The sequence below is a fragment of the Malaclemys terrapin genome, chromosome 25 (assembly GCF_027887155.1).
Source record: "Malaclemys terrapin pileata isolate rMalTer1 chromosome 25, rMalTer1.hap1, whole genome shotgun sequence".
In the NCBI taxonomy this organism is placed as follows: domain Eukaryota; kingdom Metazoa; phylum Chordata; order Testudines; family Emydidae; genus Malaclemys; species Malaclemys terrapin.
In genome coordinates this window covers 602326-630124 of record NC_071529.1, presented here as the reverse complement: position 1 = coordinate 630124, position 27799 = coordinate 602326, and the positions used below count along the sequence as shown (strand labels likewise).

The 27799-nt window shown below is 42.1% G+C and overlaps 1 protein-coding gene across 5 annotated transcripts; it reads left to right on the top strand.

The window, feature by feature from the left end:
- The first annotated feature begins 656 nt into the window (after positions 1 to 656).
- Positions 657 to 27799, top strand: GJC1 (gap junction protein gamma 1). 5 transcript variants are annotated; one of them, XM_054014396.1, is made up of 4 exons: positions 4832 to 5044; positions 11954 to 12082; positions 25462 to 25537; positions 25668 to 27799. In XM_054014396.1, exon 4 carries the CDS (start codon positions 25687 to 25689, stop codon positions 26866 to 26868), a length of 1182 nt encoding a protein of 393 aa, XP_053870371.1. In that variant the 5' UTR covers positions 4832 to 5044; positions 11954 to 12082; positions 25462 to 25537; positions 25668 to 25686; the 3' UTR covers positions 26869 to 27799. The 5 variants fall into 5 exon arrangements, with proteins under 5 accessions (XP_053870370.1, XP_053870369.1, XP_053870371.1 ...); XM_054014395.1 differs by lacking the exons at positions 4832 to 5044; positions 11954 to 12082 and adding an exon at positions 657 to 736; XM_054014394.1 differs by lacking the exons at positions 4832 to 5044; positions 11954 to 12082 and adding an exon at positions 2398 to 2505.

The following is a 27799-nucleotide window of genomic DNA, read 5'->3' as shown; positions in this document are numbered from 1 at the left end:
TACATTGATTAAAATGTCATGTTATTTATTCGAGGGAACAGTTCCTAGATATGACAAATGCTTATTTATAGATGTGAGGACAGATCCTCAGCTGGTGTAAACGGTCCTAACTCCATTGAAGTCAATGGACCTGTGAAAATGTATCCCTGTGGAGGATCTACTTGCTCCCGGTATTTTAAAGCATTGCAAGGAATGCTACTTGAGAGCAGAATGGGGAATACGAAATGTGGATTCTATTCCCAACTCAGATACTGACTCCCTGTGAGAGGTTGTGCCTCAGGTTCCTCATCTGTGAAATGGGATTAATGATACTCCCCGACCTTTGTAAAGTGCTTGAAGATCCTCGTATAAGAGTTTTTTTTCTAGATGCATAATTTTTAATATTTCAGATTGACCAACTATTTAAAGAAGATAGTTTATTTTAAAAATTGCCTTGAAATTAATTTGAAATGAACGAGACTGACTTTATAAATGAGACTTGTATCTCATATTGATGTAATAAGCATTTTGAAAAAAGTAGTTACCAATATTACTCCAGTGTTCTGGCAGCATTCTGACGTAGGTTCTACATTCTGCCCTCTCACACTGAGCCTGTAATTTCAATTGGATATAGAATTCTTCTGCATTTCCTGCCCTAAAGTGTGGTATTCTCTGCTCAACAGCTGCCTCCGTCCTCTGCAGAAATGGCTGTATTTCGGTGTGGGCACGCTTCCAGATGAAAGGAACTATACATAAGGTACTAGTCCTGTTTTGTTATTATTATTATTATTGCTGTTTCATATTTAGTTTTCAAAATGTCATAAGTAGAAAGATGCAGTGTAGTTGTAGCCATGGTGGGTCCCAGGATATTAGAGAGCTAAGATGGGGGAGATAGTATCTTTTATTGGACCAACTTCTGTTGGTGAGAGAGACAAGCTCTGTGTGGCTGGAAAACTAGTGTCTCTCCCTAACAGAAGTTGGTCCAATAAAAGATATCACCTTCCCCACCTTGACTCTCTGATAAGTAGAGAGAAGCTAGTATAGAATAATTACTTTTTAAAATGTTTTATATATTTTGGAGTGGGGAAACACATATTTTTTAAATGTTGTTTTAAATAAATTGCTTTCTGGATTAGATCTGGGATGCCAGCATCTAACCAGAAATGAATGTTCAAAGCAGAACAACAGACCTTGTTGCATTCAGTTCTGAGCCCTTATTACCAGAAAGATATTGACAAACTGGATGGAGTTGGGAGAAGAGCAATTCAGAAGTGTCCAGGGAGCTGGGGAGAATGATTTAGAACAGTGGTTTTCAATCTGTGCTCCACGGACCCTGGTGGTCCACACACTATGTCTAAGATTTCCAAAGGGGTCCGCATCTCCATTTAATATTTTTTAGGGGTCTGAAAATGAAAAAAAGGTTGGAAGCCATTGATTTAGAAGATCGAAAGAGCTAACTATGTATAGCTTGGCTAAGGGATGACTAAGGGGATGTGGTACATGTCTCAGCATTGAGAAAGGATGTTTTGGACACCCTTCAAGGCTGGGGAATAGCTGTATTGGGGTGTGCCGGGGTATAACGAAGAGAAATGGGATGAAATTAACAGAGATTAACACTTTAGAAATTAACACCTTAGAATCTAACTAGCATCAGGCAAACAACTTGCAATGTGCAGCTGGTATCAATGTGTAACTGGCGTCAGCCAGGAGCTTACAATGTGCAGATGACACCATATACAAAAACACATGCATCAGGCATCCTGTGTGCAACCACTCTGTGCTATGCAACTGGCATTGTGTGTGCAAACACCTTGCACTGTGTGTGCAAATGACATTGCATGTGCAAACTCCACCTTGCACTGGGCAACTTGCATTGCACTTGCAAACCCTTTGCACTGGGCAACTGGCCTCACGCGTGAAAATGCCGTGCACTGGGCAACTGGCCTCACGCGTGAAAATGCCTTGCACTGGGCAACTGGCATTGTGCATGCAAATGCCTTGCGCTGTGCGTTCAAAGGGCACTGCGTGTGCAAACACCACCTTTCTTTTTCAATGGAGATATCCCATCTCCTAGAGCTGGAAGGGACCTTGAAAGCTCATCGAGTCCAGCCCCCTCCCCTGCCTTCACTAGCAGGACCAAGGACTGATTTTGCCCCAGATCCCTAAGTGGCCCCTCAAGGATTGAACTCCCAACGCTGTGCACTGGCATCGTGCGTGCAAACACCTTGCACGGGGCAACCGGCACCGCGTGTGCAAACCGCTGCAGCCCGGCACCGCTGTGCGTCCCGCGCCGAGCACCGCCCGAGTGTGCCCGGAGCGCAGCGCGCCGCCCCCTGCGGACCGAGGCGGCCGGTGGGGAGCTGCGCATGCGCGCCGCTGCCCTCCCCTGGCGGGGGGCGGCCCCAGGAGGCTCCGAGCGCTGGGTCCGGCCGGCTGGGGGGCGATGTGGGGCGGCTCCCGGCCCCCTCCCCGGGCACGGACCGGCCAGAGACCCCGCCCGGGCCGCGCCCTGGAGCCGCCGGCCGCGTGAGTGAGCGGGGGGGCAGCGCCGGGGCTGGGGGGGGCAGTGGGGCTGACAGAGTTGGGGGGCAGTGGGGGGTAGTGGGGTTGGTAGGGCACAGTGGGGCTGGTTGGGGAGCACTGGGGCTGGCTGAGTTGGTGGGGGGCAGTGGGGCTGGTTGGGTTGGTAGGGGCAGTGGGGTTGGTAGGGCACAGTGGGGCTGGTTGGGGAGCACTGGGGCTGGCTGAGTTGGTGGGGGGCAGTGGGGCTGGTTGGGTTGGTAGGGGCAGTGGGGTTGGTAGGGCACAGTGGGGCTGGTTGGGGAGCACTGGGGCTGGCAGGGTTGGGGGGCAGTGGGGGCAGTGGGGCTGGCAGGGTTGTGGGGGTTGGTGGGGGGTAGTGGGGGCAGTGGGGCTGGCAGATGGTTGGGGGCAGTGGGGCTGGCAGATGGTTGGGGGTACTGGGGCTGGCAGGGTTGGGGGGTAGTGGGGGCAGTGGGGCTGGCAGATGGTTGGGGGTACTGGGGCTGGCAGGGTTGGGGGGCAGTGGGGCTGGCAGGGTTGGGGGGCAGTGGGGGGTAGTGGGGGCAGTGGGGCTGGCAGATGGTTGGGGGCAGTGGGGCTGGCAGATGGTTGGGGGGCAGTGGACATCAAGTGTGTGTCAGGGACTCAGGGTGGTTTACAAGCTGCCTCCATCCTGTGAGTTTTGAAGCATTGAACTTCCCCGCGGTTCCCCGGTCGCCCGGGTCCTGTGGGGCTGCAGCTCAGCAGAGCCAGTGCTGGGCATAAGCAGACCAGGCAATTACTTGCCCTCCCCATTAATGATTAGTGTGTGTTTTATTGGGGGGAGAGAATATTCCTGTGTAGGCCCCCCAGTGGGCTAGTACCGTCACTGCAGTTACAGGAAGGACAGAGACCCCCAGGTGACGGGCAGGGGTAGGGCCCTGTATGGCAAGTAAATACCCTGCTGATCATACGGATGAGCTTCATGCAGGGAGTTGGCCCTTGTCAGAGAGAGGACTGAAGAGCGGGAGGGAAAAGAGGGGACCCTCTTGTCTCTTATAAACGTGTATAGTTTGGAAAATACCCAAATCCAACAAATTTCAAAACCCTTTTAGAGCATTTATTCTGAATCCTATAACAAAAGAGGGTTATAGATAAAGTGTAGGGCTACGAACAGTCTTCAGCTAGTTAATGCAAAAGAGAGGGAAGGAATGTAAGGCTATGTCTACACCGGCAACTGAGCGACAAAACTTTTGTCTTACAGGGGTGTTAAAACACACACACACTCCCGAAAGACAAAAGTTTTGCGGACGACAAGCAGCGGTGTGAAAAGCTCTTTTGTCAAAGCTCTTTTTTGACAACGCTAACACCGCTCGTTGGCGGTGGAAGTTTTTTGTCGGCAGGAGAGCCGACAAACAGCAACTACCCTGCGCTCCTTTTAGTGACACGGCTGTAGCGACATAACCCCGTCGCTAAAAGCGGCGTTGTGTAGACATAGCCAAAGTAGCAAATTTGGAAGAACTTTCTGAGAGCAGTAGAGAGCCAAGCTGGAGTTAGTGTATCCAGATTGAGCGTGGCAGAAGTATAGAGGGGAAACTCTTGTGATGATGGAGCAAGCCATCTCATTAGGAAAACAGTTTTTCCTTCTGGGTACTCCCCATTATTTTCTGGGGTTCACATTCAGTCCATTCAGCTAGGATCCTGTCCCCCTTTTGCTTTCATGCTCAAGCCTCAGTGAGACCAGGTGAAGTGAGTGCAAGTTTGTTTTGGTTTCTTTTTTTGTTTTGGCTGCTTTTAGGATAATAAAAATGTTTATAATTTAAATTCTTATTTGAATTGTGGAGGAGGGGTTGTGCTTAAAGGAAACCTATCAAGCCACCTGCAGTTACAAAGAGATTGTGCTTTTGGGTGAGGGTTGAATTTGTTAGGGTGTGGTGTGGTGTGGTGGTGGGTTGGCATGGTTTGGTGATAGGCATTATTTTTTTCAACAGCTTTGTTTCAGTGTCTCTGTCATGGTTGCATTTTGCTTCCCAGTAGCTATGCCTGCACACATGGAGTCTGAGATATCTGCTATAATTAGAGGGGAGGGAAAAGATTAATGAAATATTATTGCTTGAGCTACTTTGCTGAAATAATTGGCTAGGAGAGGATAGAGCTAGAAAGAGACTGGAGTTCGCTTTTCTCATCATTACAGATTATTGTCATAAAGGTTTTCAGGCTCCAGTATGAGAGGAAAACCCATGGTATCCCCCTGGAGTTGTTCTGACTTGCATTGCAATTTGTCTGCACAATATAGGGGGAGGAGGAAGGGGGCTGTGCTAGGAGGTTTTCAAACAATAACAGTGTTGGAAAATGACTTTCTTGTGTTTCAGCTTCTTCTGTCAATATTTTTTTTCAAGAGCACTTTAATATTCACCCTAGCTGAAATAGATGCTCACAGATTATTATTTCTACACATTCAACAATATAATTTTGAGTATCTTGTCTTTGTCCTTTTGGTACAACACTTGACGTCTCCTCGCATTGAGTCTAATATTTTTTCCACTAGGAACCAGTGAACCATGTGAGTAAATTTTAGCAATAATTCTGTGCTGCTTCTGTCTTTCCCCTCTCTTTCGGTTAAAAAATCCAATCCGCTTTTCTTACTTTGTGAAATTTTGGTTTCAAGTGTGCTGCAGTTTCAACAATCTTGTGATCACAGAGGTAAAAGGGAAGCTTTAGCAATATGTGTCTACTGAAATCAGTCCTGTCAAAGCTATTTTTATAGATCATGCTCTTTTGTAGCAGAGTTCAAAAGGCAGGCTGGAATTTGCTGTTTTGAATTTGTTCTTCATAATTATTATTTAAAAGGAAGTTTTAAAAGTAACCTTAGCTGATGAGTGTGGGCCAGATACAATACTACAATAGTTTTTCTAGTTTGAAAACTTTCCAAAGTGAAGCAAAGAGCCCTACTTAGCTGTTGATGTAACTTGATCATTTGAATTGTCAACAATTTAGAGGTTATTTTACCAAATTAATTCTCTGGGCCATTACAAATTAACTATTAAAATTTACAAAAAAATTGGACGTTGCAGGGAGTAACGTATACTAGATTTAGGGGAAGATTTTCAAAGGCACCTAACTCGGTGAAAATCAATAGGAATTAAGTGCCTAACTGCCATTTGAAAATCTTTCCCTTAGGTTTTAAATGTGAAAAAGGCTTGCTTAGTGAGTAGACAAAAAGGATTGCATGGAAAACCTAAGCAGCTGATGCACATTAAGACTAAATGTGTATATATTCCTGAGCCAAAAAGTGCAGGAGTCTAGAAAATTTAATTGTGAAATGTCTTTTGTTATCAGAGCTGTTTTTTACTAAGAACCAAGACTGTAAATCTTTCCAAGTAGCTATTCCATAGATGTGGGCTGTTTTTGTTGGGCAAAGCTACAGTTTTATAGATGAAAAAGGATTTTAGATATTCTTTTTGAAACTAAATGGGATGTTTGGCCATCATGGGAGGTGAAACTTCTGTGTTAGCATGAAGTATTTGTATCAGATTATGGGGGACAATGGATTGGTGCTCAGGACGTGTCCCCCATAAGTACCCAGTTGCAGCTTGTCTGTGGTCTGGGGAAGCAGACAATCCAACTAGCAGTGCATATGCCAAATAAATATCAGATTATGGGCATATAGACTTTAAGCCTTGAAGATCTCTGAATTCGTTGTAATGCAATCTCTTCCTTTTCTAAGTAGAACAAAATTTACTTACATATATATGTTTTGACATTGGAGGGAATATGTTATAAACTGGTAGTGTAAGGATTGGGTAATGTTAACACAGCCTTCAGTATTAGCACTTGCTTTTTTGCTTGATAGAGAATATTGGCCCCAAATCACAGGGTTACTTTCTCCTGGTTTCAAGATGTACCAAGGAGTCTATAATTTCCATCGGAACAGCGATAAGCAGATGGACCTTTAATACTCTTTCATGTAAGGATGCACTTCTACAAGCACATCTATACTGTTTCTCCCCATCCCCACCTCTGCCTTCCAAAATAGCCTGCAAGCATTTGGTGCAAGTACAAATCCCAGTGTGGGAACTTGATCTCATGACCTTTTGGCCCCAAATTTTAAATTCTACCAACAGCACCAAAATGAGGTTGCAAATAGCTACCTTAAATCACCTTATCTTACTACACTTATGTAAAACTGTTAAAATGGTGATAGGCTAAGACAGTGGTTCTCAAACATTTGTACTGGTGACCCATTTCACATAGCAAGCCTCTGAGTGTGACCCTCCCCTTACAAATTAAAAACACTTTTTATATATTTAACACCATTATAAATACTGGAGGCAAATCGGGGTTTGGGGTGGAGGCTGACAGCTCACGACCCCCCACGTAATAACCTCGTGACCCCCTGAGGGGGTCCCAACCCCCAGTTTGAGAACTCCTGGGCTAAGAAGAGAAGAGACTGTTCCCAACCTGGGTTTAGCAACAGAAGCACCGTCTGACTTCTCTGTGTGCCTAGACAGGAAATGTGGAAGTACACAGCTGCGTATACTCTGCTCTGAGGTCCTGAAGGACTGGTGTACGTACAGTCTGTCCTGTTCTCCCCAAAATTCATTGAACTGAGGTAGGTATTTGATCTGACTTCTATAAAGCTTAGTGGAGTAATTTAAAATGCAAGCTGGAAAAAGTACTGCATACAGAAATACAACAGCACCTATGGGGCTGGCCAGGAGGTGTAGATTTGGGGTGGTCAACTTTTGTTTGTTTGTTTCCTTGTAATGAAACTATATGCTGTACCCATGAGAGCTATATATTCTGTGGTCCAGTTGCAAGGATGGCTGTGTGTGTGTGTGGGGGGGGGGGGGGGGGGGCGGGGGGGGGGGGGATGAAGAAGGATATAAATATGCTAGCAGCTGTTTTAAGACTTTGAAACATCACTAGCAGCAAGTTTTGCTTGGGCAGATCAGAATGGGTTTAAGCCAGCTATGGCCTAGTAGTTGTAAAGCACCCTGACAGTATTTGGAATTGAGTGCTAAAGGCTCTAAAGCAGTGGTTCTCAATCAAGGGTATGCAGGAGGCAGAGGAAAGGTTCAGGTGCTGTTCATGAACCAAGTCAGCTCTACATTCAGACTGATCACCATTTTAGAGTCTTTTGGCTGAATTACATCAAGTTTTGGAAGGTGTCTTTTACAAATATATCTACAACTCCTGTGAAAGGAATTTTTTTCAGTTTTCAGGATCTCTCTTTTCTATTTGAGTAGCTGTAATTTGACTGTAACATTTTGCTCTGAATTGAAATGTCACATGCAAAGTCTTGGTCCAACAATGAACTTCTTTTTATAGGTTTGAGAAGTTGTTTTTGATTTGATTATAGAGAAATCTGTTTTAAGAGACCATCAAATATTCCAAACATGTTGAGTACAGTTTTGATATTAGACCTACTTTTGCTAAGCCACCCATTTCTGTCAGTCTTGTGAGTGGTCTTTTAAGATGGTTTTCGCTGTGTTTCAAACCAATCCAACTTTTCAAAACTTATGAAGAGGAATTCTTTCTTAGACAAAGACTGTGTATGGCTGATAAGGATTGAATTCTTGCACAGGTTTTGCTAAGTTGTGGTGTGTGTTTGTGTGTTCTGGGTGGGGGCTAGAGAACATGTGGCTCTAGGTGAGAGTTTGTCCTTTAGACTTTCAGAAGGCTTTTGAGGTTCAGAAAACAAATTAAATGAATCATGAAATCAGCTATTGCAAATACTCTAAATTTAATCACAAAATGAAAAATAAGGGCAAAGGGCCACAAAGTCTTTATGAACTATTTTAAATTACCATGCTGCCAAGTGTGTTTTGGTAACAGAGCACAGCAACATTCTAATGAAGTGATATTTTCAGAAGTAAAACTTTTTGGAGGGAGGATTATGTGTGTAATTTAAAGTTCAGAGCTTTTCTGCAGCAAGCTACAATACTTACCATTGCACAGAAGTAAAAAGACCAACTGCATTTTACCTGCTGAAAATGTATATTGCTTAGTTAAAGGCTAGCTATAAAACATGTTGGACTATGGGCTAGTAGATATTTTTTAAGTAGTGGTGATGTTTAAATTAACATCTCAGGATTTATGTGATAAAATGAATTAGAAGCTTCTTTTTTAACCCTATAAATAAGAAGATATATTTGAAATAATGAATGGTGTATTTATGGTCATAGCTGTATTAAGGGAAATGCAATGAAAACTTTGAGTCAGCTGAGCTGATGTTTGAGGCATTTCCCTATGGAATCATTGGACTGAAAAATGTTTTATATGCTTAAACTTGAACAGATGCTTCAAAACACAGACACACAGTCTATTCCAGTGCAAGTTTAACATTAGCAGTTCCATTTACACCACCAGGATTAACTTGTGAACACTTCCATTTTAAATACCTATTTTCAGTGTCTTTTAGTTCACCGCCAAGGCCCAAAGTCAGGAAGGTCTTTAAGCATGTGTCTAACTAAGTAGCCCAATTGATGTCGGTGGCTTAAAGTTAGGCATGTGCTTAAGTGACTTGCTGAATTGGGATCTAAATTTCCACATAGGAAATGAGGGTAAATCCTGCATTCCTTTCTTAACAGAAGTTTTGCCTAAATAAGGACATGGGATTGGTCTTCAACTATAACAGAAATTAGTTCCACCTTTTTAGATACAGGTTCGTCAGACAACAGAATTATAACAGCTTATGGTACTTGTCTGGGCTCCAGTACTCAAAAGGAAATGTAAACTTGCAAACAGGCAATCAGCAAGTCTTACATACCAAACTCTTTTATGCAAACACCACATATTTGGTGCTGCTGAACAGGTGATTCATAGATTCATAGATTATAGGACTGGAAGGGACCTCGAGAGGTCATCGAGTCCAGTCCCCTGCCCGCATGGCAGGACCAAATACTGCCTAGACCATCCCTAATAGACATTTATCTAACCTACTCTTAAATATCTCCAGAGACGGAGATTCCACAACCTCCCTAGGCAATTTGTTCCAGTGTTTAACCACCCTGACAGTTAGGAACTTTTTCCTAATGTCCAATCTAGACCTCCCTTGCTGCAGTTTAAACCCATTGCATGTTGTCATTCACCTTTGCCCCAAGTCTCACCTGTACTCTAAACACTAATCCTTGCCCCCTAGGCCTATTTTAAAACTTCTCAACAGCTTCAGACAGTTGCCATTTCTCATTCAAGAAACAGCCTGTTGGAGTATTGATTCCTCTTTACTCCCCAAGTGTGGACCCTTGTACTGGTAAGAGGAGCAGAACTGGTGACATTCAGCACTGGATTAGTGATAGGGTCTAACTGATCGCCATATTTGGGGTTGGGAAGGAATTTCTCCCTGGGTCAGATTGGCCAAGACCCAGGGGGGTTTTCGCCTTCCTCTGCAGCATGGGTCATGAGTCACGTTTAAACTAGTATAAACGGTAAATTGTCTGTAACTTGAAGTCTTTAAACCATGATTTGAGGACTTCAGTAACTCAGCCAGAGGTTATGGGCCTATTTCAGGAATGGGTGAGGTTTGGTGACCTGAAATATGTAGGAGATCAGACTAGATGGTCACGATGGTCCCTTCTGACCTTAAAGTCTAGGAGTCCAATATAGTTCAATGGCTGATGAAGGGCTGGACTTGGGCACTTTGTTATTTGAAAGGTTCCTGGAAACTCCTGAGACATTAGACTTTAGTAGTATGATACTGTATTAGTAGGATCAATTTTAGGTCACTTTTTTAGAGGATTCTTAAATTTATTACATGTCTTTTTCCTCTGTCTGTGCAGTTGGATTGATGTTACTAAAGGACCTGGGCTTTACAGGTGAAGGGATGTGAAAAATAATCATGCTTTTTTTTTTTTTTTTTAAAAAGAGAAATTAAACTGTGAAGTATTTCTGAAATATGTGGCATCTACAGAATAAATGATAGTACCGTTTGGCGTAACGGCTTTATTGGCACTCATTTGGGGAGCTCTGAATAACTCACCCATGACTTGGCCACTTGTGAATAATGTGGCCATTGCTAACTCGTTGATGAAGCATCTGTGTATCTAATCACCATTTATAAAGTGCTTTACATCACACCATCCTGTATTCTCATTCCCTCTCTTACCGTAACCCATGGTATGTGTTTATATAACAGTTTGCTATCCAAAGGACCTGAATGATGCATTGAATTTCTGGTGTGGGGGTACTTTTTATTTTAAGGGTTAATGGTGACTCTGGAAAACCTTACTTGTTCAAGTAGTCAGCATTACTCAGGCGAGTAAGGAAAGTAGGATCAGAGCATTTCATTGGAAGAGGCACTTTTAGGGGGTCAGGGCGATGATACCACTCCCTCCCTAGTTTGAAAGGATGAGTACAAAGTTAATACCGACCAGGGTTTACAGACGTGGAATACATTTGTCTTCAGGGCTGAGCTCTCTTGTATCAAACAACTTCCTTTTCGATTGTATTAAAGTAAAAATAATCTCCCTGTTCTCACTTCAAACATTTTTCAAGTATTTTTAAAAATACATGTACACTTTTGGTTAAAAGCAGACATCCATTTAAAACAGATACCCAGGCTAATGCAAAGATACTGAGGTTAAAACATGTTTAAAAGTGGAAATACTCTTACAATGGAAAGCTTCAACAGAACTCAAATAAAAATACTTTATTAAAAAAATAAATTCAAGTGTACAAAAAAACTGTGTGCAGGTATCTTCACTTTCACTCCATCAGTCTGAAAATTATCTTCCCTAGTCCTGCTCCCAAATCCAGCCTTTTTCTATGTTCCTGCTGCCCCCTTCACTGGAACTTTCCATCTCTTCAGCTCGACATTGCCATGCCGCAATTCAGCTTGTTTTACAGAATGGCCTGATCCTACTCCCGTTGCAGTCCATGGCAAAATTCTTACTGATCTCAGTGTCAGCAAAATGTGGCTATTTTCACTGGCATTCAGGGCTGTGTATATATTACCTTGAGCGAATCCATGAGCTACATTCTGGAAGAGGAGGGAAGTGAAATTCAGCCGCTAAGCAAACTAATCCAATAAGCGTGACTCGTCTACCAATAATTACCAGTGGCACAATTGTTTTTACTTTATTATTGTCTTACTCCAGCTGATTGGTTTGGGTATGTTGTTTTCATGTCTAGCACATGCATACTGAGGAGGTGCTGTCTTTTGTGATCTACTTGTGACTTGTTCCATGTGCACTAGGAAATTAACCCAGTGCTGATAATGGTTAACAGGATCCCCCTGAAATGGTGGTCAAAACAGCTGTCCTGGTAGCATAGATGAAGTGATGGGAAGGAAACTGTATTCAGCACCCGTATACAATTGAGACCTGATTCCACCAAGTCAGGCAAGGGGAAATTTCCTAGTGTAGATGGTGCCTTAGAGATGATAAACCAACAGATAATCAGTGCTTCCTTGTTCCCACACCCTGCTGGCAGCCATTATGGATGAAGAGCTCGCATCTGTCCTCTCTTTCAGAGTGAATGAGGCAGAAAATGTGGCCGGGGCTCAAATCGTCTTTGTATTAAGCAGGCTTGCTGATGTCTCAATCAGAAAACAGTTACATCAGTTTGGACAGACCAATGCTGCTACTCTTCCAAATTATTGGTAAATACACATGTGTTACATCAAATAGTATGGATGTGTGTCGAAGCATTTAGAACAAAAACTAGCTTGTCTAGAATGTTTTAACATTTTTCTCTATCTTTACAGTTTCCTCTTAAATTTTTATTGTTGTAAAGCAAGTGGAAGATTATTGGGATCCATATTTCATAGTGTAAACCTGCCCAGTCTTGGAAATAAAGTGTCTTGTCCAAGGACAACCTGGATCTCAAGTTTGGTTGTCTGACAAGAGAATGGATGTTTGCCACTATTTTTTTAAATACCCAAATTGATTTTTTTTAAGATTTCGCTGTGTTCTGGGTTGTATGTTTGTGAAGTCCCTCTTGTAAGGACAAACTGCTAATCTGATCTGGCCAGCATTTAAAATTCTGTGCTGAGACTGAAGTTGAATAATAATCTTACTAAGCAGTAATTCTGTTCCATGTTGCGTTCAAGTAAAGTGTGTATACACAAGCAAAAACTTAATTTAGTGAGTGGTAAGCTTGTATCAGGATACACCCTACTCACCCAAACTCTTGAAAGCATGGAAATAAGAAATTAAAGGAGTCTCTTGGCTTCCGTGACATTTTCACATTACCTACAGTGCTGTTGGTAACACACTCCAGCATAAAGCATTCCCTTCCCACTCCTAAAAGTAATATGTCCCCCGGCTTGCACTCTTCTGCAGAACCTTAGCAGTGACTTCATATGCTCTCGTATCAGCAGATCGATGCATCTAACTGGCTCACATTCTGTGCAGTTGGGAAGTTAATATGCATTAAGGTTTTGGAGGTTGCTGGTAGGTTTCTTGGCCTTAATAATAAGGGTGGTGAAATACATGGCAATATAAACTGCAGTTAATAGAGGCAAGGTTTGAACTCACACGATCTAGGCTCCTAGCTTAATGTAGTTTTCTCCAGGCTACAAGATATGGTCCATGAAGGTCTTTTTCCTTCTTCCCCTTCTAAATACAACTGATTACTCTGTGGCGCTTTTCTTTTCGGTTATTTTAAAAAGTGAAAAATCATTAGACGAACAAATACAGCCAAAGCAAAACCTATATTGTAGTAATTAGCACATGAAGAACAATATATGGTGTAAACCCTAGGATTCCAGATTTGTTGTTAAAAGGGTCCACAAAAGATCAGACGCTCAATCACATTTTTAGAAAGTGGTAATTTTGAAATTTTTGTTCTTAGTCTCCACCCATTTTTCATCAACCTACCATAAAAATTCGAATATTACTCAAGGCTTGTGTTCCATATTTGGGGGGGGGGGGGTTGAGTATTTTTAGAAAATAAAGGTTTTTAAATTCCTGTTAAATTGAAATGTGTCCCCCAGCATTGACTATACTCCAGCAACAGCTCCAGCTTACTATATTCGCTTTTCCCAAAACAAAGCAAGTGGCACAACTGATTTAGTGGCGCTGACGCTTCAGTTAATTCTAGTAGTTAATAGCATTTACAAGGAAACTGAGACAGCAGGCTAATCTTTTTGCAGAAGGAATGGATGATTTGCTTGCCCAACCTGCTGTTTTGCTAATCTCTTCGTGTTCCACTACATTATTTGCACCTGTACTGAACTTTGGAAAGGGTGCCCATGGCTAGACACAGGGTGTCCATATAGTGCTGTATGGCACCCACCGGTTATGTGTGTAGGATACAGTGTGGTTTAGAAAAACAACAAGGAGTCTGGTGGCACCTTAAAGACTAACAGATTTATTTGGGCATAAGCTTTCGTGAGTAAAAACCTCACTTCTTCGGATGCAGTGGTTTAGAAAACTCTGCTGATGGTTTGGTAGGACAGCATAGTCATCTTTTACCCTTGAGCACAGATGACCCTTCCCTACAAATGCTGCTCATAAGTCATTTTGGTATGCAGACAACCTGCAGCAGATGAAGCAGTTGTGAAGAAGGCCATTCAGCTCAGCTCAGCTCACTGGTGGCAGGCGTCCTGCTCAGAGTTCAGTGCTTGCTGTAGAAGGAGTCTTGCGGTCCTGTGCTGTGCTAGAGGCTTAGAAAGTTTTCCTTTCCTGCAAAGCCTAGACCAGCAGGGATTTCAAAGTGCTGCGTAGCCTGTTAAATCCAGGCTGGCTGCTCAGATGTAGTCAAACTTCTCCACTACAATTTGCAGGTAAATTGCCCCTTTTTAGCACCTGATTAGCTGTCTTTGTGGGAGCAGGATCTGATGTAGGAGCACCAGTGATCTGTATGTTATGTATAACCTGTATGCTCAAAAGGTCTGTTACACTCCCCCCCCTCCCTCTTTGAATACCTGTGAAGTGCCTTTCCCCCTCCCACTCCCTCCTGGAATGCTTGTGGGATGAATGGGCTGGTTGAACAGCTGGAAGATCAGAAGAGCTTCTAGGTAGACAAGGTGTCTGGGACTCTAATTAGGCAGCACTCACACACCCACTGCATGGACACTGCCCGAGGTGGCGTGTGACCAACCAGATGCGGCCAAGACATCTCTAGTCGCAGGCCATGAGGAGCGGGTCCTTAAAAGGGGAAGGGGCCATGTGCACTCACAAGCTTGTACCTCCCATGAAGGCCCTTCGCCCGGACCGCTGGCCCAGTGGTTCGCCGCGTTGCTTTCCATCTTGCCTCGGGAAGACTTACCTTCATCGCACCGTCCATCGCTGCGCTGTGGGACACTTACCTTGAAGGATCCTGACATCTCCAGTGCTGTGCCTGTCCTGGGAGCATGAGTATGCGAGTGTGAATATGATCTCCCCTCCCCCTTCTTTTAAGCTTAACTATTAATATAATAAACGTGCTGCTTTCTGCCAAACTCTGGTGGGTTATGAGTCCTCCCTAAGCTTACTAGCTTGCCCAATTTCGGGTAACAGGATCAGGCTAAGAAAGCACTCGTATGTCAAAGCAATGACTGTGGTATAAGTGCTGCAACCTGATAGAATCCTTGTGTGACGGGTTGGATCACAGAAACCCCCTTGGGAACTGCCAACTGATGTGCGAAGACTACTTCCGTCCTTGCTTTCCCTGCCAGCCTGGGACCCCAGCACCTGTCTTGTTGAGCCAGACACACCAGTCTGCTCCAACACAGACCCAGGGTCTGAACCAGGTGCCCCAAAGCTGCAGATTTAACTGAAAGCAACTTACAGAAGTGTTCCTGTCTTTAACACTCAGATGCCCAACTCCCAATGGGGTCCATACCCCAAATAAATCCGTTTTACCCTGTATAAACTTTATACAGGGTAAACTCATAAATTGTTCGCCCTCTGTAACACTGATAGAGAGATATGCACAGCTGTTTGCTCCCCCTCCCCCCCAGGTATTAATACATACTCTGAGTTAATTAATAAGTAAAAAGTGATTTTAATAAATACAGAAATTAGGATTTAAGTGGTTCCAAGTAGTGACAGACAGAACAAAGTGAATTACCAAGTAAAATAAAATAAAACATGCCAATCTACGTCTAAGAAAACTGAATACAGATAAAACCTCACCAGTTCCAGTAAGCTTCCTTTTACAGACTAATCTCCTGCTAGTCTGGGTCCAGCAATCACTCACACCCCCTGTAGTTACTGTCCTTTGTTCCAGTTTCTTTCAGGTATCCTTGGGGGTGGAGAGGCTATCTCTTTATCCAGCTGAAGACAAAATGGAGGGGTCTCCCACAGGCTTAAATAGACTTTCTCTTGTGGGGAGAGACCCCCCCCATGCAAAGTCCAGCTCCAAGATGGAGTTTTGGAGTCACATGGGCAAGTCACATGTCCATGCATGACTGAGTTTCTTGTCAGCCAAGCCACATTCCTGGGAAAGCTCCGATGTGGACTGGCATCTTTGAGTTCATTGTTGGCTTAAGTGGCTCTTGATTGGGCATTTAATTTGCACATTCCTTTCTCAATAGAAATCAAGCAAGTATACAGCCAATATTCCTAACTTCAAGTGCAAAAATGATACATGCATACAAATAGGAGGAATGTATTCAGTATATCATAACCATTACATAGATAAGTTACATGGCATATGTAGCATAAAACATATTCCAGTTAGATCATATATATATATTCATAAGCATATTCCCATGAAGACTTATGGGGTACACCTTCACATCTTATGCTTCATGGCTGGGGGGATTTGGGGTCTACAACTCATGGATATGCATAGAGAGGATATCTGCTTCCCTCAGCTGAGCAATCCCAAGGGCTCTGCTCAAGGAATCACTGCTTGAATTTGGCAGTTTTGTCAGTTATCTGTCAGATGTTCCCTTTGTGGGGAAGGTGGTTGAGAACAGTGTGGTGAAGCAGCTCTGGTCTCTTGATTTTTCTCAACACACCGTTCTTGCCAATCAGGCTTCAGGCCTGTGTGTGGTTCAGAGACTGATTTATTTGGCCATCATGATCTGGTAAGAGATGGGTCAGGTTTCATGCCAATGCGGTTGTCTTTAACAGTCTTCTGACAGTTGACCATGAGGTGCGGTTGACTTGCCTGCAGACTGGCAAGAATGGACAGAGTTGCTCTTCTGTGGCTTCTTTCCCTCTAGTGAAATGTCCCTGAGGGTGATATTTGGCCCAGCTGCCTTGTGGGGTGGATTTCTGCAGGCCTGTGTCATCACCAGTACTTAACACACAGGAGGGTCCCCTTTGGGAGATAATGAGAGGTGTTTGGGGCTGTAGTGCACTCAGTGTGCTGCGGTCATTTGGCTCTGTCTTTTATCACATCCAGCCCGTGCAGTCTCCTTTTCCTGGTGCATGACTGAGACAGGGCATGGATGCAGGTTAGCTGACTCAAGCTTACTCTGCGAAGATGGAGATGGAGATGAAGCTGCTGGGTGCTCTCAGTTCTCTCTGCTGAGAGCATATGGCCATCAGAGAGATTTACAGTCTAGGCATTCTTTTGAACTCTTCTCCACTCCTCGATTGCCAGGTAGCAGAGCTTTTACCTATTTTTGCTTGGCTGGGAGAATTTGACCTTTTCTCTGGGGTGCAGATCTCACCATGGTTCTCTGTGCCTCTGCCACCTCTAGGCTGGATGGTGGCAACTTGCGATCCTTGCATCTACCCTCAAAGACCATCCAGAAGGTTCAGCTAAGGCACAACTCTGCAAGCTGCTTTCTGAGTGTGCAGACTTTTCTGAGTTCGTTGCAGTTGTGCTTCACTGGCTTGCTGTTCACTTCTGAATGCAATTGGCGATGGCTTGTATAAAGCCTGACAACTTAAATGATACCACCTCTTGTCCCTGTGTAACTTCCGACGTTTGGGATCTTCTACAGCGCTGACAACTGTTTGGGAGACTGGAGGCAGGGGGTTGTCCATGTAGGTTCCTTCAGATTGGAACTTGCATGCTTTGTCAGTTAGTGGGAGCTGTTTGCTGACTAGCAGACTTCTTCCTGAGATGGTGTGGATGTGAAGGACTTGTTGCTAAGAGTTTGGGTTGGGGACATTCATCCGAGTGTGTCCAGAGGCTGGGCTGTGAGCTCGTGTTGCCACAATCAAAATACGAATGAATGAATAAAATAAACTACTGTGGGACAGCAATTACAAGGAAACTGAGGGGAAAGATCAGCTTCTGTTTTCTGCCTCAAGTCAGATTTACCAGACAGACAGTAGATATACCCAGAAGTTTTAGGTGCTGGTCAGTAGTTACTGGCAGGCAGCAATACTTCATCTTCACCATGGGTTTTCTTCTTCCAAGTTGCTGGAGAAGTGGATTCTTCCTAGCGTGATAACTAGATGTGAACAGGTTTCTGTAGAGCTTGTTCCTGTGCTGTTGAAATGTGCTTGTTGTGTAGGCCTGTTTTGGGAAACTTGGATTCTCTGTGTGTGTGCCTAGCACTGTGATAGGCGCCTTAGAAAGCAGGGTTTTGTTGTTTTTCTTGTCATGTGGGGAGTCCACAGCAGTTAGATTGGGTGGAGGAACGAAAAGAACTGATTTACACACTCACACACACACACACACTCTCCCCCCCCCTCTCTCTCTCTCTCAGAATTAATTGCATCATGATGGACAGGAGTCTTAGATATTCAATTTCTTTTTGTTAGTGGGAGTTGTTATTCTTCCTCACACATTGCACTGGAAACCACCTTTTTGGACGTAATGAAGTATGTAATGCTTTCATGTGAACTGTGTTACCTGAGCTGTAGGGGAGCATTCCTAAATTGAAGGCCATTTTTGCATCCATATTAGTTCACCTATAGGGCACAGCAGGCTACTTGGAGGTTCATTTCTTAGCTGTACATTCAGGTTTGTGTTCTAATCTGATTTATATAATGTGGATTGTTCAAAAAGGAAAGACCTGTACTTGACCTCTTCATTTTTTTGACATTACGAGTATTTCATGGTTCTATCTAGGCTTGGCAGAATTCGATATTTATTTTTTTTAAAAGTTTTGACAGATAATATTGATTTTTATTTTAAAGCATTTCTCCCTATTTTTATCAATTTACATTTTCACAGTTGCAGCAAATTATGGAGGGTCAGACAATGTGGGGAGTTAGACAATTATTGAATGACAGTAGAGAATAGCCAAAATTAAAAAAGTTAAAGCTTTAGAACAGTTAAAACACAAATTGTCAACATCACATGTCAAAATATACAAAGTAAATATCCTTAAATCAAACTCTAATAAGTTCTCAATCAGCATTTTTCTGTCTGTCTTTAATTTTCCATTATTATTGTTGGAAATACTTTTTATCTCTTGGTGCGTGTACAGTGAAATTGACGTTTACAAACATTTATTCATAAAAATCTATTCCTTGCAAAACCTATTTATCTCCCGTTTTAAAGTCTTGTTTATAGGCAGGATGGGATCTAAGGTCTCATAATTTAACATACAACTTTAAACTCTGGGGAAATGATGTAGGGAATCAATAGAACCTTGTTAAAATGCCCAAAATAGGAGGGCAAAATAAGACTAGTTGTCAAATGTCTGTTCAGGAATCTTCTCCAAATAGACATTGACAGTGTGGCTTTTTCTGAACCCTTTTCTGTTTTTTACATGTCACATGAGACTTGCAAGATAGACTGAATAGCCCAGCTATTTGAAAAACAGGTTTTTTTAAAAAAGTAGCTGAATCCTCAGTCAGAAATGTTATATAAGCACATAGAAACAAAGCATTTTTATCCAGTGCTACTGGTTTTACATGAATCTAGTTCAGCTGTGTAAAATCATAAACTTTAATTAACAACTCTGGGATAGGTGGTGCCAGGGATGAGTGGAGAGTTGGGATCAAATCCCATTTCATGTCACAAGTTTCACTAGGAGGGTGGTGAAGCACAGGAATGGGTTTCACTAGGGAGGTGGTGGAATCTCCATCCTTAGAGGTTTTTAACGCCCGGCTTGACAAAGCCCTGGCTGGGATGATTTAGTTGGTGTTGGTCCGGCTTTGAGCAGGGGATTGGACTAGATGACCTCCTGAGGTCTCTTCCAACCCTAATCTTCTCTGATTCTAAGTGAAGGAAGCTTAATAATATTACATCGTCTCATCCCAGTCTCCGTTTGTCAGCATTGCAAAACTCCTACACAGTTCCGCTTGTCTAATTCAGGAGGGACTCGGAACTGAATTGCAGGTCAAGATAGATGCCTGTTGGCCATGCTGTGTTGGGGAAGCTTGCACAGTGCCTGTATTGGGTTCAGCACAAGCCAATGACTTTTATTCTCTCTTTTCATGAGCAATAAGATCTTGCTAATTTTTAAATGAAAGAAAAGGAAGCTACTTCCCTTCCTCTCAAGCACTTGTACATCTTGTAATCTCTGATGTTTGAATAGAAATGAGATTTGAATGAATAGTCATGATTAGTCATTTTAATTGACCTATGGGGCCTATTAAATTTCATTCTGCATTTCTTGGAAGCTCAATTGGTTACCAATGAACTTACCAAATGTTAACTCCCACGTTCTTCTCAGCACACAGCTGCTAAATTGTTTGAAAGCAAAATGAAGTGAGTATGATTTGAAGAACGTGAATGGACCTAATTTAATTGGAGAAGATGTGATAAGATGTGGGAGTGAAGGAATCCCCTTAGTTGAGTGCCTTCCTTCTAAATGATTGCTTGTTCGCGATGCAAATGAGCACACGCCCATACTTACTATTTAAGGCTGAACTTTTCAAAGTAGTATAAAAGGGTTGGGTGCTCATATCCTATTAAAATTCAGTGGGAGTTGGCAGTCAAATGCCCTTAGGCTCCTCTGGAAAGTCCAGCCATAATACACAGGGAGATCCACCAACCCTTGTGGTCAGGTAGGCCTCTTGGTCACATATGGCTTAGAAATCAGGGGACAGGAGGCTGGATCTGGTGAGGTCCACATGAGGGCCGTACCTGTGTCTCCCCAGGTCCATGGGACCTCTGTACTCCATATACAGGGACGGGTTTGACCATGTGTCGGCTGTTCTCAGTGGTGGCAGATGACAGAACAAGGAGCAATGGTCTCAAGTTGCAATGGGGGAGGTCCAGGTTGGATATTAGGAAACACTATTTCACTAGGAGGGTGGTGAAGCACTGGAATGCATTACCTAGGGAGGCGGTGAAGTCTCCTTCCTTGGAGGTTTTTAAGGCCCGCCTTGACAAAGCCCTGGCTGGGATGATTTAGTTGGGAATTGGTCCTGCTTTGAGCAGGGGGTTGGACTAGATGACCTCTTGAGGTCCCTTCCAACCCTGATATTCTATGATTCTATGATTCTATGTAGATCTGTTGGCTGGACTCCGTACATAGGGACATGTGTGGAGCAGCTCTACTTCTACTCCATAGCTGGTGAACTGGGTAGATTCCATTCCCTGCCCGGTTGCTGCAGGACACCTTTGTTCTAAACCCATTTATTCAGGCTTGGACAGGGCAGTGGATTTGGCCCATAGAGTGTTGACTCCTGACCAGTTTCTCCAGCAAACTCTGTGAATGATGGAGCTAATGTTATACATCCCTGCAAACAACCAATGAGTGTTACAATAATTCATCCCAACTCTGAGTCAGTGTTTATGCCAAGTCCATTTTTCAGTTCCTCCTTAGAGTGCCATCTGAAAGCAGGTAGGCAAAATTTGATTAATAAAGGTGTGGTCGGGACCAATTTACAGCCAGAGGAAAAGATCATGCTGTTCGTATTGTCCGCTCTGCCTGCTCTGAGCAGCCTTTGCTGCTCTAAGTGGTGTTATGGACTTATGACAAATATAAGGAATGAAGGTCTCTCTGAAATGCCTTTCGTGGCATGACGTAAATTAGTGGAAATTGCTGACAATTTGCCTTTTTCAGATGGGTGTCACTGTCCATAAGCCTTTGTTTCAAACAATAGAGAGTTATTAAGTTAAATGTTCCCAGAACAGCAAATCTGGGAAGTATTAAGTGTACAGTGTGCATGTGAAGGTTATTGTTATAGCTGAGTCCTGCAGTATACATGTTGTAAAGGCAGAGACGTATTCTGTAGCTGCAGCCAGTTTCATAAGGCTATTAAAGGATACCATCAACTTAAAAATCACACTTCTATTTGTAATTTTTTTTATCTCCTGTTGTTTGTCACACCTATGATCACTGTAACTGACAGATCATAGAGAGAGAGAAATTTTCATTGTGCTTGCATTTAAAAGCACTGGGTGCAATTAGTCTGTTTCCCATGTTGTTTGTGTTGTTTTGGCACACAGCAAGATGAGAATTTTTTTTTAAAAAATGTGCTGTAAAATCACAAAAAATTGGCAGTGGGGGGAGGGTTCACGGGTAGGAAAAGCAACTGAAGGGACTTTTAACTAACATAAACTTGCTAGATTTCATGACAAATGTTTTCTAAAACTAATGACCCAATTTCCTCTGTTGTACTGTAAGCTGGTCTGTTTTAAAAGTTGGCTTCTCTGTTTTCAGCTCTTGTGAACTTGGAATGAACATTGATGCAGTCTGGAAATTAAAGGCCAAATTCTGCTTGTGCTCCACATTTACACGGGTGTAGCTTCATTGAATTCATTTCAGATGTATATTGTGGCTACTTAAAGTAAATTTAGGGCCAAATTTTGCTCTGAGTTGAGATGTCATCAATTAAAAAAAAAAAAAAAGTAAGTACATTTTGTGGCTCACTGGCCAACTACCAAGATATTAACTAGCATCATACATGGTCCATCTGTACAGTCAGAATTCTCAAGTAACTAGATTTGCATGGTTTAAAGCCAGAAGGGACAATGAGATCATCTAGTCTGGCCTCCTGTGTGTCTCGAGCCATTACATTTCACTTTTACCCTGTGTTGAGCCCAATAACGTGTGTTTGACTAAAGCATATCTTCCAGATAGGCCTCTAGTCTTGATTTGAAGACAGTAAGAGATGGAGAATTCAGCACTTCCCTTAGTAGTGTGTTTCAGGGGTTAATCACCTTCACGGTTATAAAATTGTGCCTTATTTCTAATTTGAATTTGTGTGGCTTCAGCTTTCAGCCACTGGTTCTTGTTGTGCTTTTCTCTGCTAGATTAAAGAGCCCTTTGGTACCCTGTATTTTCTCCCCATTTTCTGCATATTCATTGTAATAAAAAAAAGAAGAACAGGAGTACTTGTGGCACCTTGGAGACTAACAAATTTATTAGAGCATAAGCTTTCGTGGACTACAGCCCACTTCTTCGGATGCATCCGAAAAAGTGGGCTGTAGTCCACGAAAGCTTTTGCTCTAATAAATTTGTTAGTCTCCAAGGTGCCACAAGTACTCCTGTTCTTCTTTTTGCGGATACAGACTAACACGGCTGCTACTCTGAAACCTGTCATTGTAATCAAGTCACCTCTCAATCTTCTTTTTGAGAGTCTAAATAGATTGATCTCTTTAAGTCTCTCAGTTGTAAGACATTTTCTCCAACCCTTAAACCATTTGTTTGGCTTTTTTTCTGCACTCTCTCCAACTTTTCACCAGTGCCATATGCAGAGGTAAAATCTCCTCTGTAATCCTCCTCATTGGTCCTCTGTATATACATCCCAGGATTGCTTTAGCCCTGTTTGCCACAGCATTGCACTGGGAGCTGATGTTGAGTTGCTTGCCTGCTATGACCTCTAAATCTTTACAGAGTTCCTGCTTTCCACAATACAGTCCCCCATTCTGTAGGTGTGGCCTACATTTTTTGCTCCTACATGTACAGCTTTGCGTTTGGCTATATTAAAGCTAGAACTAGGTGAAAATATTTCGAGAAATAGTAAATTTGCCCAAAAAATGCATTTTCAGGGCATCAAAACTATTCGCAGATTCAGATCAGATTTGGAAATAAAAAAAGGAAAAAATATTTTGAAAAAGTTGAAATGGTTCATTTTGACCATTTCAAAACTAAATGTTTTGACTTTTCATTTAGAAATGTTTGCTTTTGGCCATTTTGAAATGAAATGGGGTTTCATTTTGAAATATAGCTGATTAAAGAAGGGTGAAAAACCACCTGAAACAAAACAAAATATAGTTTTGGGTCAAATGAAGCATTCTGTTTGACCCGAAACAGAATTTTTCCGTTTTTGTTTGTCTGTTTCAGAAAAATGGGGGGGAAAAAATCCGTTTTGGTCAAAGCCAATTTGAGAGGTTGGAGGAGAGGTTAGGATTGGCCCCGAACCAAAAAAACAATGATTCACTCTAATTAAAATGTATTTTGTTTGAATGGACCCACTGACCATGTGATCCATGCCCTGTCCTCATCATTATTTACTGTTCTGCCAATCTTTGTGTCATCTGCAAATTTTAATTTGATGACAATGTTGAAAAGCATAGTACTGATTCCAGTGGGACCCAATTAGAAACACCTCAATTGATGAAGATTCCCCATTGGTGACTGCGTTTTGAGATCTGTTATTTAGCCAGTTCTTAATCCATCGAACATGCAGTCTCTTGGTATTGTATAGTGCTAATATTTTAACCATAATGCCATGCAGTATAAAGTCAAATGCCTGACAGATGTCTTAAGTAGATTCCATCTGCGCAGTTACCTTTATCAACCAAACTTGTAATCTCAACAAAGAATGGAATTAGGTTTATCTGACCTGACCTTTTTCCATAAAACCATGTTGACTAGCATTAATTATATTCATATCCTTTAATTATTTATGAATTGCATCCTGTATCAATTTTTTCCCATTATTTTGCCCAGGATTTATGTCAGACTAGCTGGGCCTGTAGTTACCTGGGTCATCAGCTTGTCCTGTTTGAATATTGGCAGAACATTCTCATTCTTTCAATCTCCCTGGAATTTCCCCAGTATTTCAAGATTTATTAAAAATTAACATCAGCAGGGCAGAGATCTCCTCAGCCAACATTTGTAGGACTTTTGGGTGCAGGTTATGTTGGTCTGCTAATTTAAATGTGCTTATCCTCAATAGATATAGTTTAACATCCTTGGTTATCTAAAGAATAGCTCTGTGTAGCTTGATGAAAGCTTGTCTCTTTCACCAAAAGAAGCTGGTCCAGTAAAAGATATTACCTCACCCAGCTTATCTCTGGAAATACTTTGTCATCCTTGTGATGTGAGTCTATTATCCTGCTGCTTTCCAAATGCAGAACAGAAATATTTATTCAACACGTTGGCCTTTTCTCCATGCATCTGAAGAAGTGGGTTTTTTACGCACGAAAGCTTATGCCCAAATACATCTGTTAGTCTTTAAGGTGCCACCAGACTCCTTATTGTTTTTGTAGATACAGACTAACATGGCTCCCCCCTCTGATACTACTTCATCATTGTTAACAGTTTTATCATCTCTGTCTAGTAATAGGCCTGTACCATTGTTAGGATTTCTTTTGTTCTTAAAATACTTTAAAAATTCAGTAATTTTTACTGATTGCTATTGATTTCCCTTTTTCCTATTTGTTACATTTCCCCCACCCCCCACTAGCACTGCCTATTAATCTATGGTGACTCCTATCAGAGTAGGCACTTCTTAAATATCTTTTGTGCAATGAATGGAAAATGTTACACTTATGTTAGCATCACTAAGAGCCTAATTCAAAATCCACTGAAGTCAATAGACTCCCATTGACTTTATTAGGCTTGGGAATAAGGCCTTGGAATAAAATCCTCCTTGAGGAAAAGGTGCAGTTATGTTTCAGTTATGCTACAATTTCTTGTCTGTAAGGATGTTGTTACTAGCGTTACTCAGCTTTCTCTGTACTGTATTTTTCACAGTTCAAGGACAAAATGGATGGAGTTTGTTAAATCTTTTTTTTTTTAAATGCAAGCGTACAAGAGAGTTGATGAAATGTTTTAGTGAGAGTACACATTGAGTTCTGGATACTCCATTCCCATTACATTTCATCATAATTGGGTTTTCGTATCCCATAGGTTGCTATGAGAATCTCAGCCTAAATGTGTAAACAGTCATTTTTATTCAAATTTGAGGTACAGAAGCATCAGCATGTTTATCCCACCTTTTTGTAATAACCTTGGAAACAGTTGTTTGTGGACTGGGACTTAAGAACTTTTTTCTTCTTCTTTGTTTGTAGTGGCTTTCTTGAAAACCTACAAAGGAAACTTAGATTCTTCAGGCAAATTTTGGCTGGTAGAGATTCTGGATAACAGGTGAGACAGCAAAAGAGTTTAGATGTAGAATTTTTGTATGGATGATTAAATTTCCTTGCTCTCTTGATTAAATGTTGGCAATGTTGGGACTGAGTGTTTTAAACTCTTAACGTGTGTCTCTTTTTTTAAGATAAAACGATTTGACCACCATGAGTTGGAGTTTCTTGACTCGTCTGTTAGAGGAAATCCACAATCATTCAACATTTGTTGGCAAAATCTGGCTGACGGTTTTGATTGTCTTCCGGATTGTCCTTACTGCTGTGGGAGGGGAATCCATCTATTATGATGAACAAAGCAAGTTTGTGTGCAACACGGAACAACCAGGATGTGAGAATGTTTGCTATGATGCTTTTGCTCCCCTTTCGCATGTGAGATTTTGGGTGTTTCAGATCATTCTTGTCGCCACTCCATCGGTGATGTATTTAGGCTATGCCATTCATAAAATTGCCAGAATGGTGGAACATAACGAACCTGACAAAAGAACCAGGAGCAAAACCTTTTCAATGCGCTGGAAACAACACCGTGGCTTGGAGGAGACAGAGGATGACCACGAAGAAGATCCAATGATGTACCCAGAAATAGAGCTAGAAAGTGAGCGGGAGAACAAGGAGCAGCCAGCCCTCACTAAAGCAAAACACGATGGCAGGCGGCGAATTCGAGAGGATGGGCTCATGAAAATCTATGTGCTGCAGCTGCTGTCTAGGACTATGTTCGAAGTTGGCTTTCTTGTTGGTCAATATTTTTTGTATGGGTTCGAAGTCAGCCCCACATTTGTGTGTAGCAGGAAACCATGCCCACACAAGATAGATTGTTTCATTTCAAGGCCTACTGAAAAGACCATTTTCCTTTTAATAATGTATGGGGTAAGCTGCCTTTGTTTACTTTTGAATGTCTGGGAGATGCTCCATTTGGGATTTGGTACAATCCGAGACACCTTAAACAGTAAAAGAAAAGAGCTGGAAGACTCTGGTACTTATAACTACCCTTTTACTTGGAATACTCCGTCTGCTCCTCCTGGCTATAACATTGCAGTCAAGCCAGATCAAATCCAGTATACTGAATTATCCAATGCCAAAATGGCCTACAAGCAAAATAAGGCTAATATCGCTCAGGAACAGCAGTACGGGAGCAACGAAGAAAACATTCCGGCCGACCTAGAAAACCTGCAGAGGGAGATTAAAGTGGCTCAGGAACGTCTGGACCTTGCAATCCAGGCCTATAATAACCAGAACAATCCCAGCAGTTCCAGAGAGAAGAAATCCAAAGCAGGCTCAAACAAAAGTAGTGCCAGTAGCAAATCGGGGGATGGCAAGACCTCTGTGTGGATTTAATGTTCGCTGAACTTGTACTTTTTTTCTTAGTTAATGATAACCAGCAATTCACTGAATAATTACTTTCATTAAGTAAACATTTGACTCTGTTTATCTTCAGGGATACTGTCGGCTAGCGATCCAAGCTCTCCAAAAGTTTATGCACATGCCCTAGAGTTACAGAATTTTATTCTTGTGTCTTCCAGGTCAGGAGAAGAACAGGTATATTTAAATCATTCTTGTTGAACGGTTTACACTGTATGTACAGTATTATGGTGCATTTATTATGCACAATTTTTTGTATTTGTACGTTGGACCTCTGCGGTTATACTTTTTATATTAAAAAAAAGAAAACAATACAGATAGTGCTTAGCATTTTGCTAGTTCTATTACTGTGGTCAACAGACTTATTTTTCTCTTTTTTGTTTTAAATGTGAAGCTGTCTGTGCTGCATTTCAGAAGTGCCTTGTACATGCGCACAAGACAGAGGATACTTCAGTTACCTAGGGAGCCTATTTAGTGTTGACTGCTTATCAGCAGAGCAGTCAAGGGTTTGGAGAATATTTAATGGTGCCACTGGTTACATCTTTATACAGTTATGTGCAGCTCACAAAATGGAAGTGTCATATACTAACCAGAAGGTGCCAGAATGTTCCACCCTGTGGTTTAAATTATTTAGACAAACATATGCAGGTTGGAAGGCATCAGTTCAAAGCAAGAATGCCATACATAATTGGGGCAGGCAGGGTTTTGTAAGCTTTATCCAACAGGGGAAAGAGAAACTTAGAACTACTATAAAATGTTCTAAAAAAAAATATGGGTAGAAATTACTGTGTATTCAATAATTCCATGACATTTATGTGAAATCCATGATAAGGTATTTGTTTCGTAAGGTCTTATTATAACACAAAAACCAATGAGGCTATAAATTGTTACAGTAACTTCTGGATAA

What these genes read in the sequence shown, in the direction of transcription:
- GJC1 (XM_054014395.1), top strand. Translation starts at nt 25,687, where the DNA reads ATGAGTTGGAGTTTCTTGACTCGTCTGTTAGAGGAAATCCACAATCAT.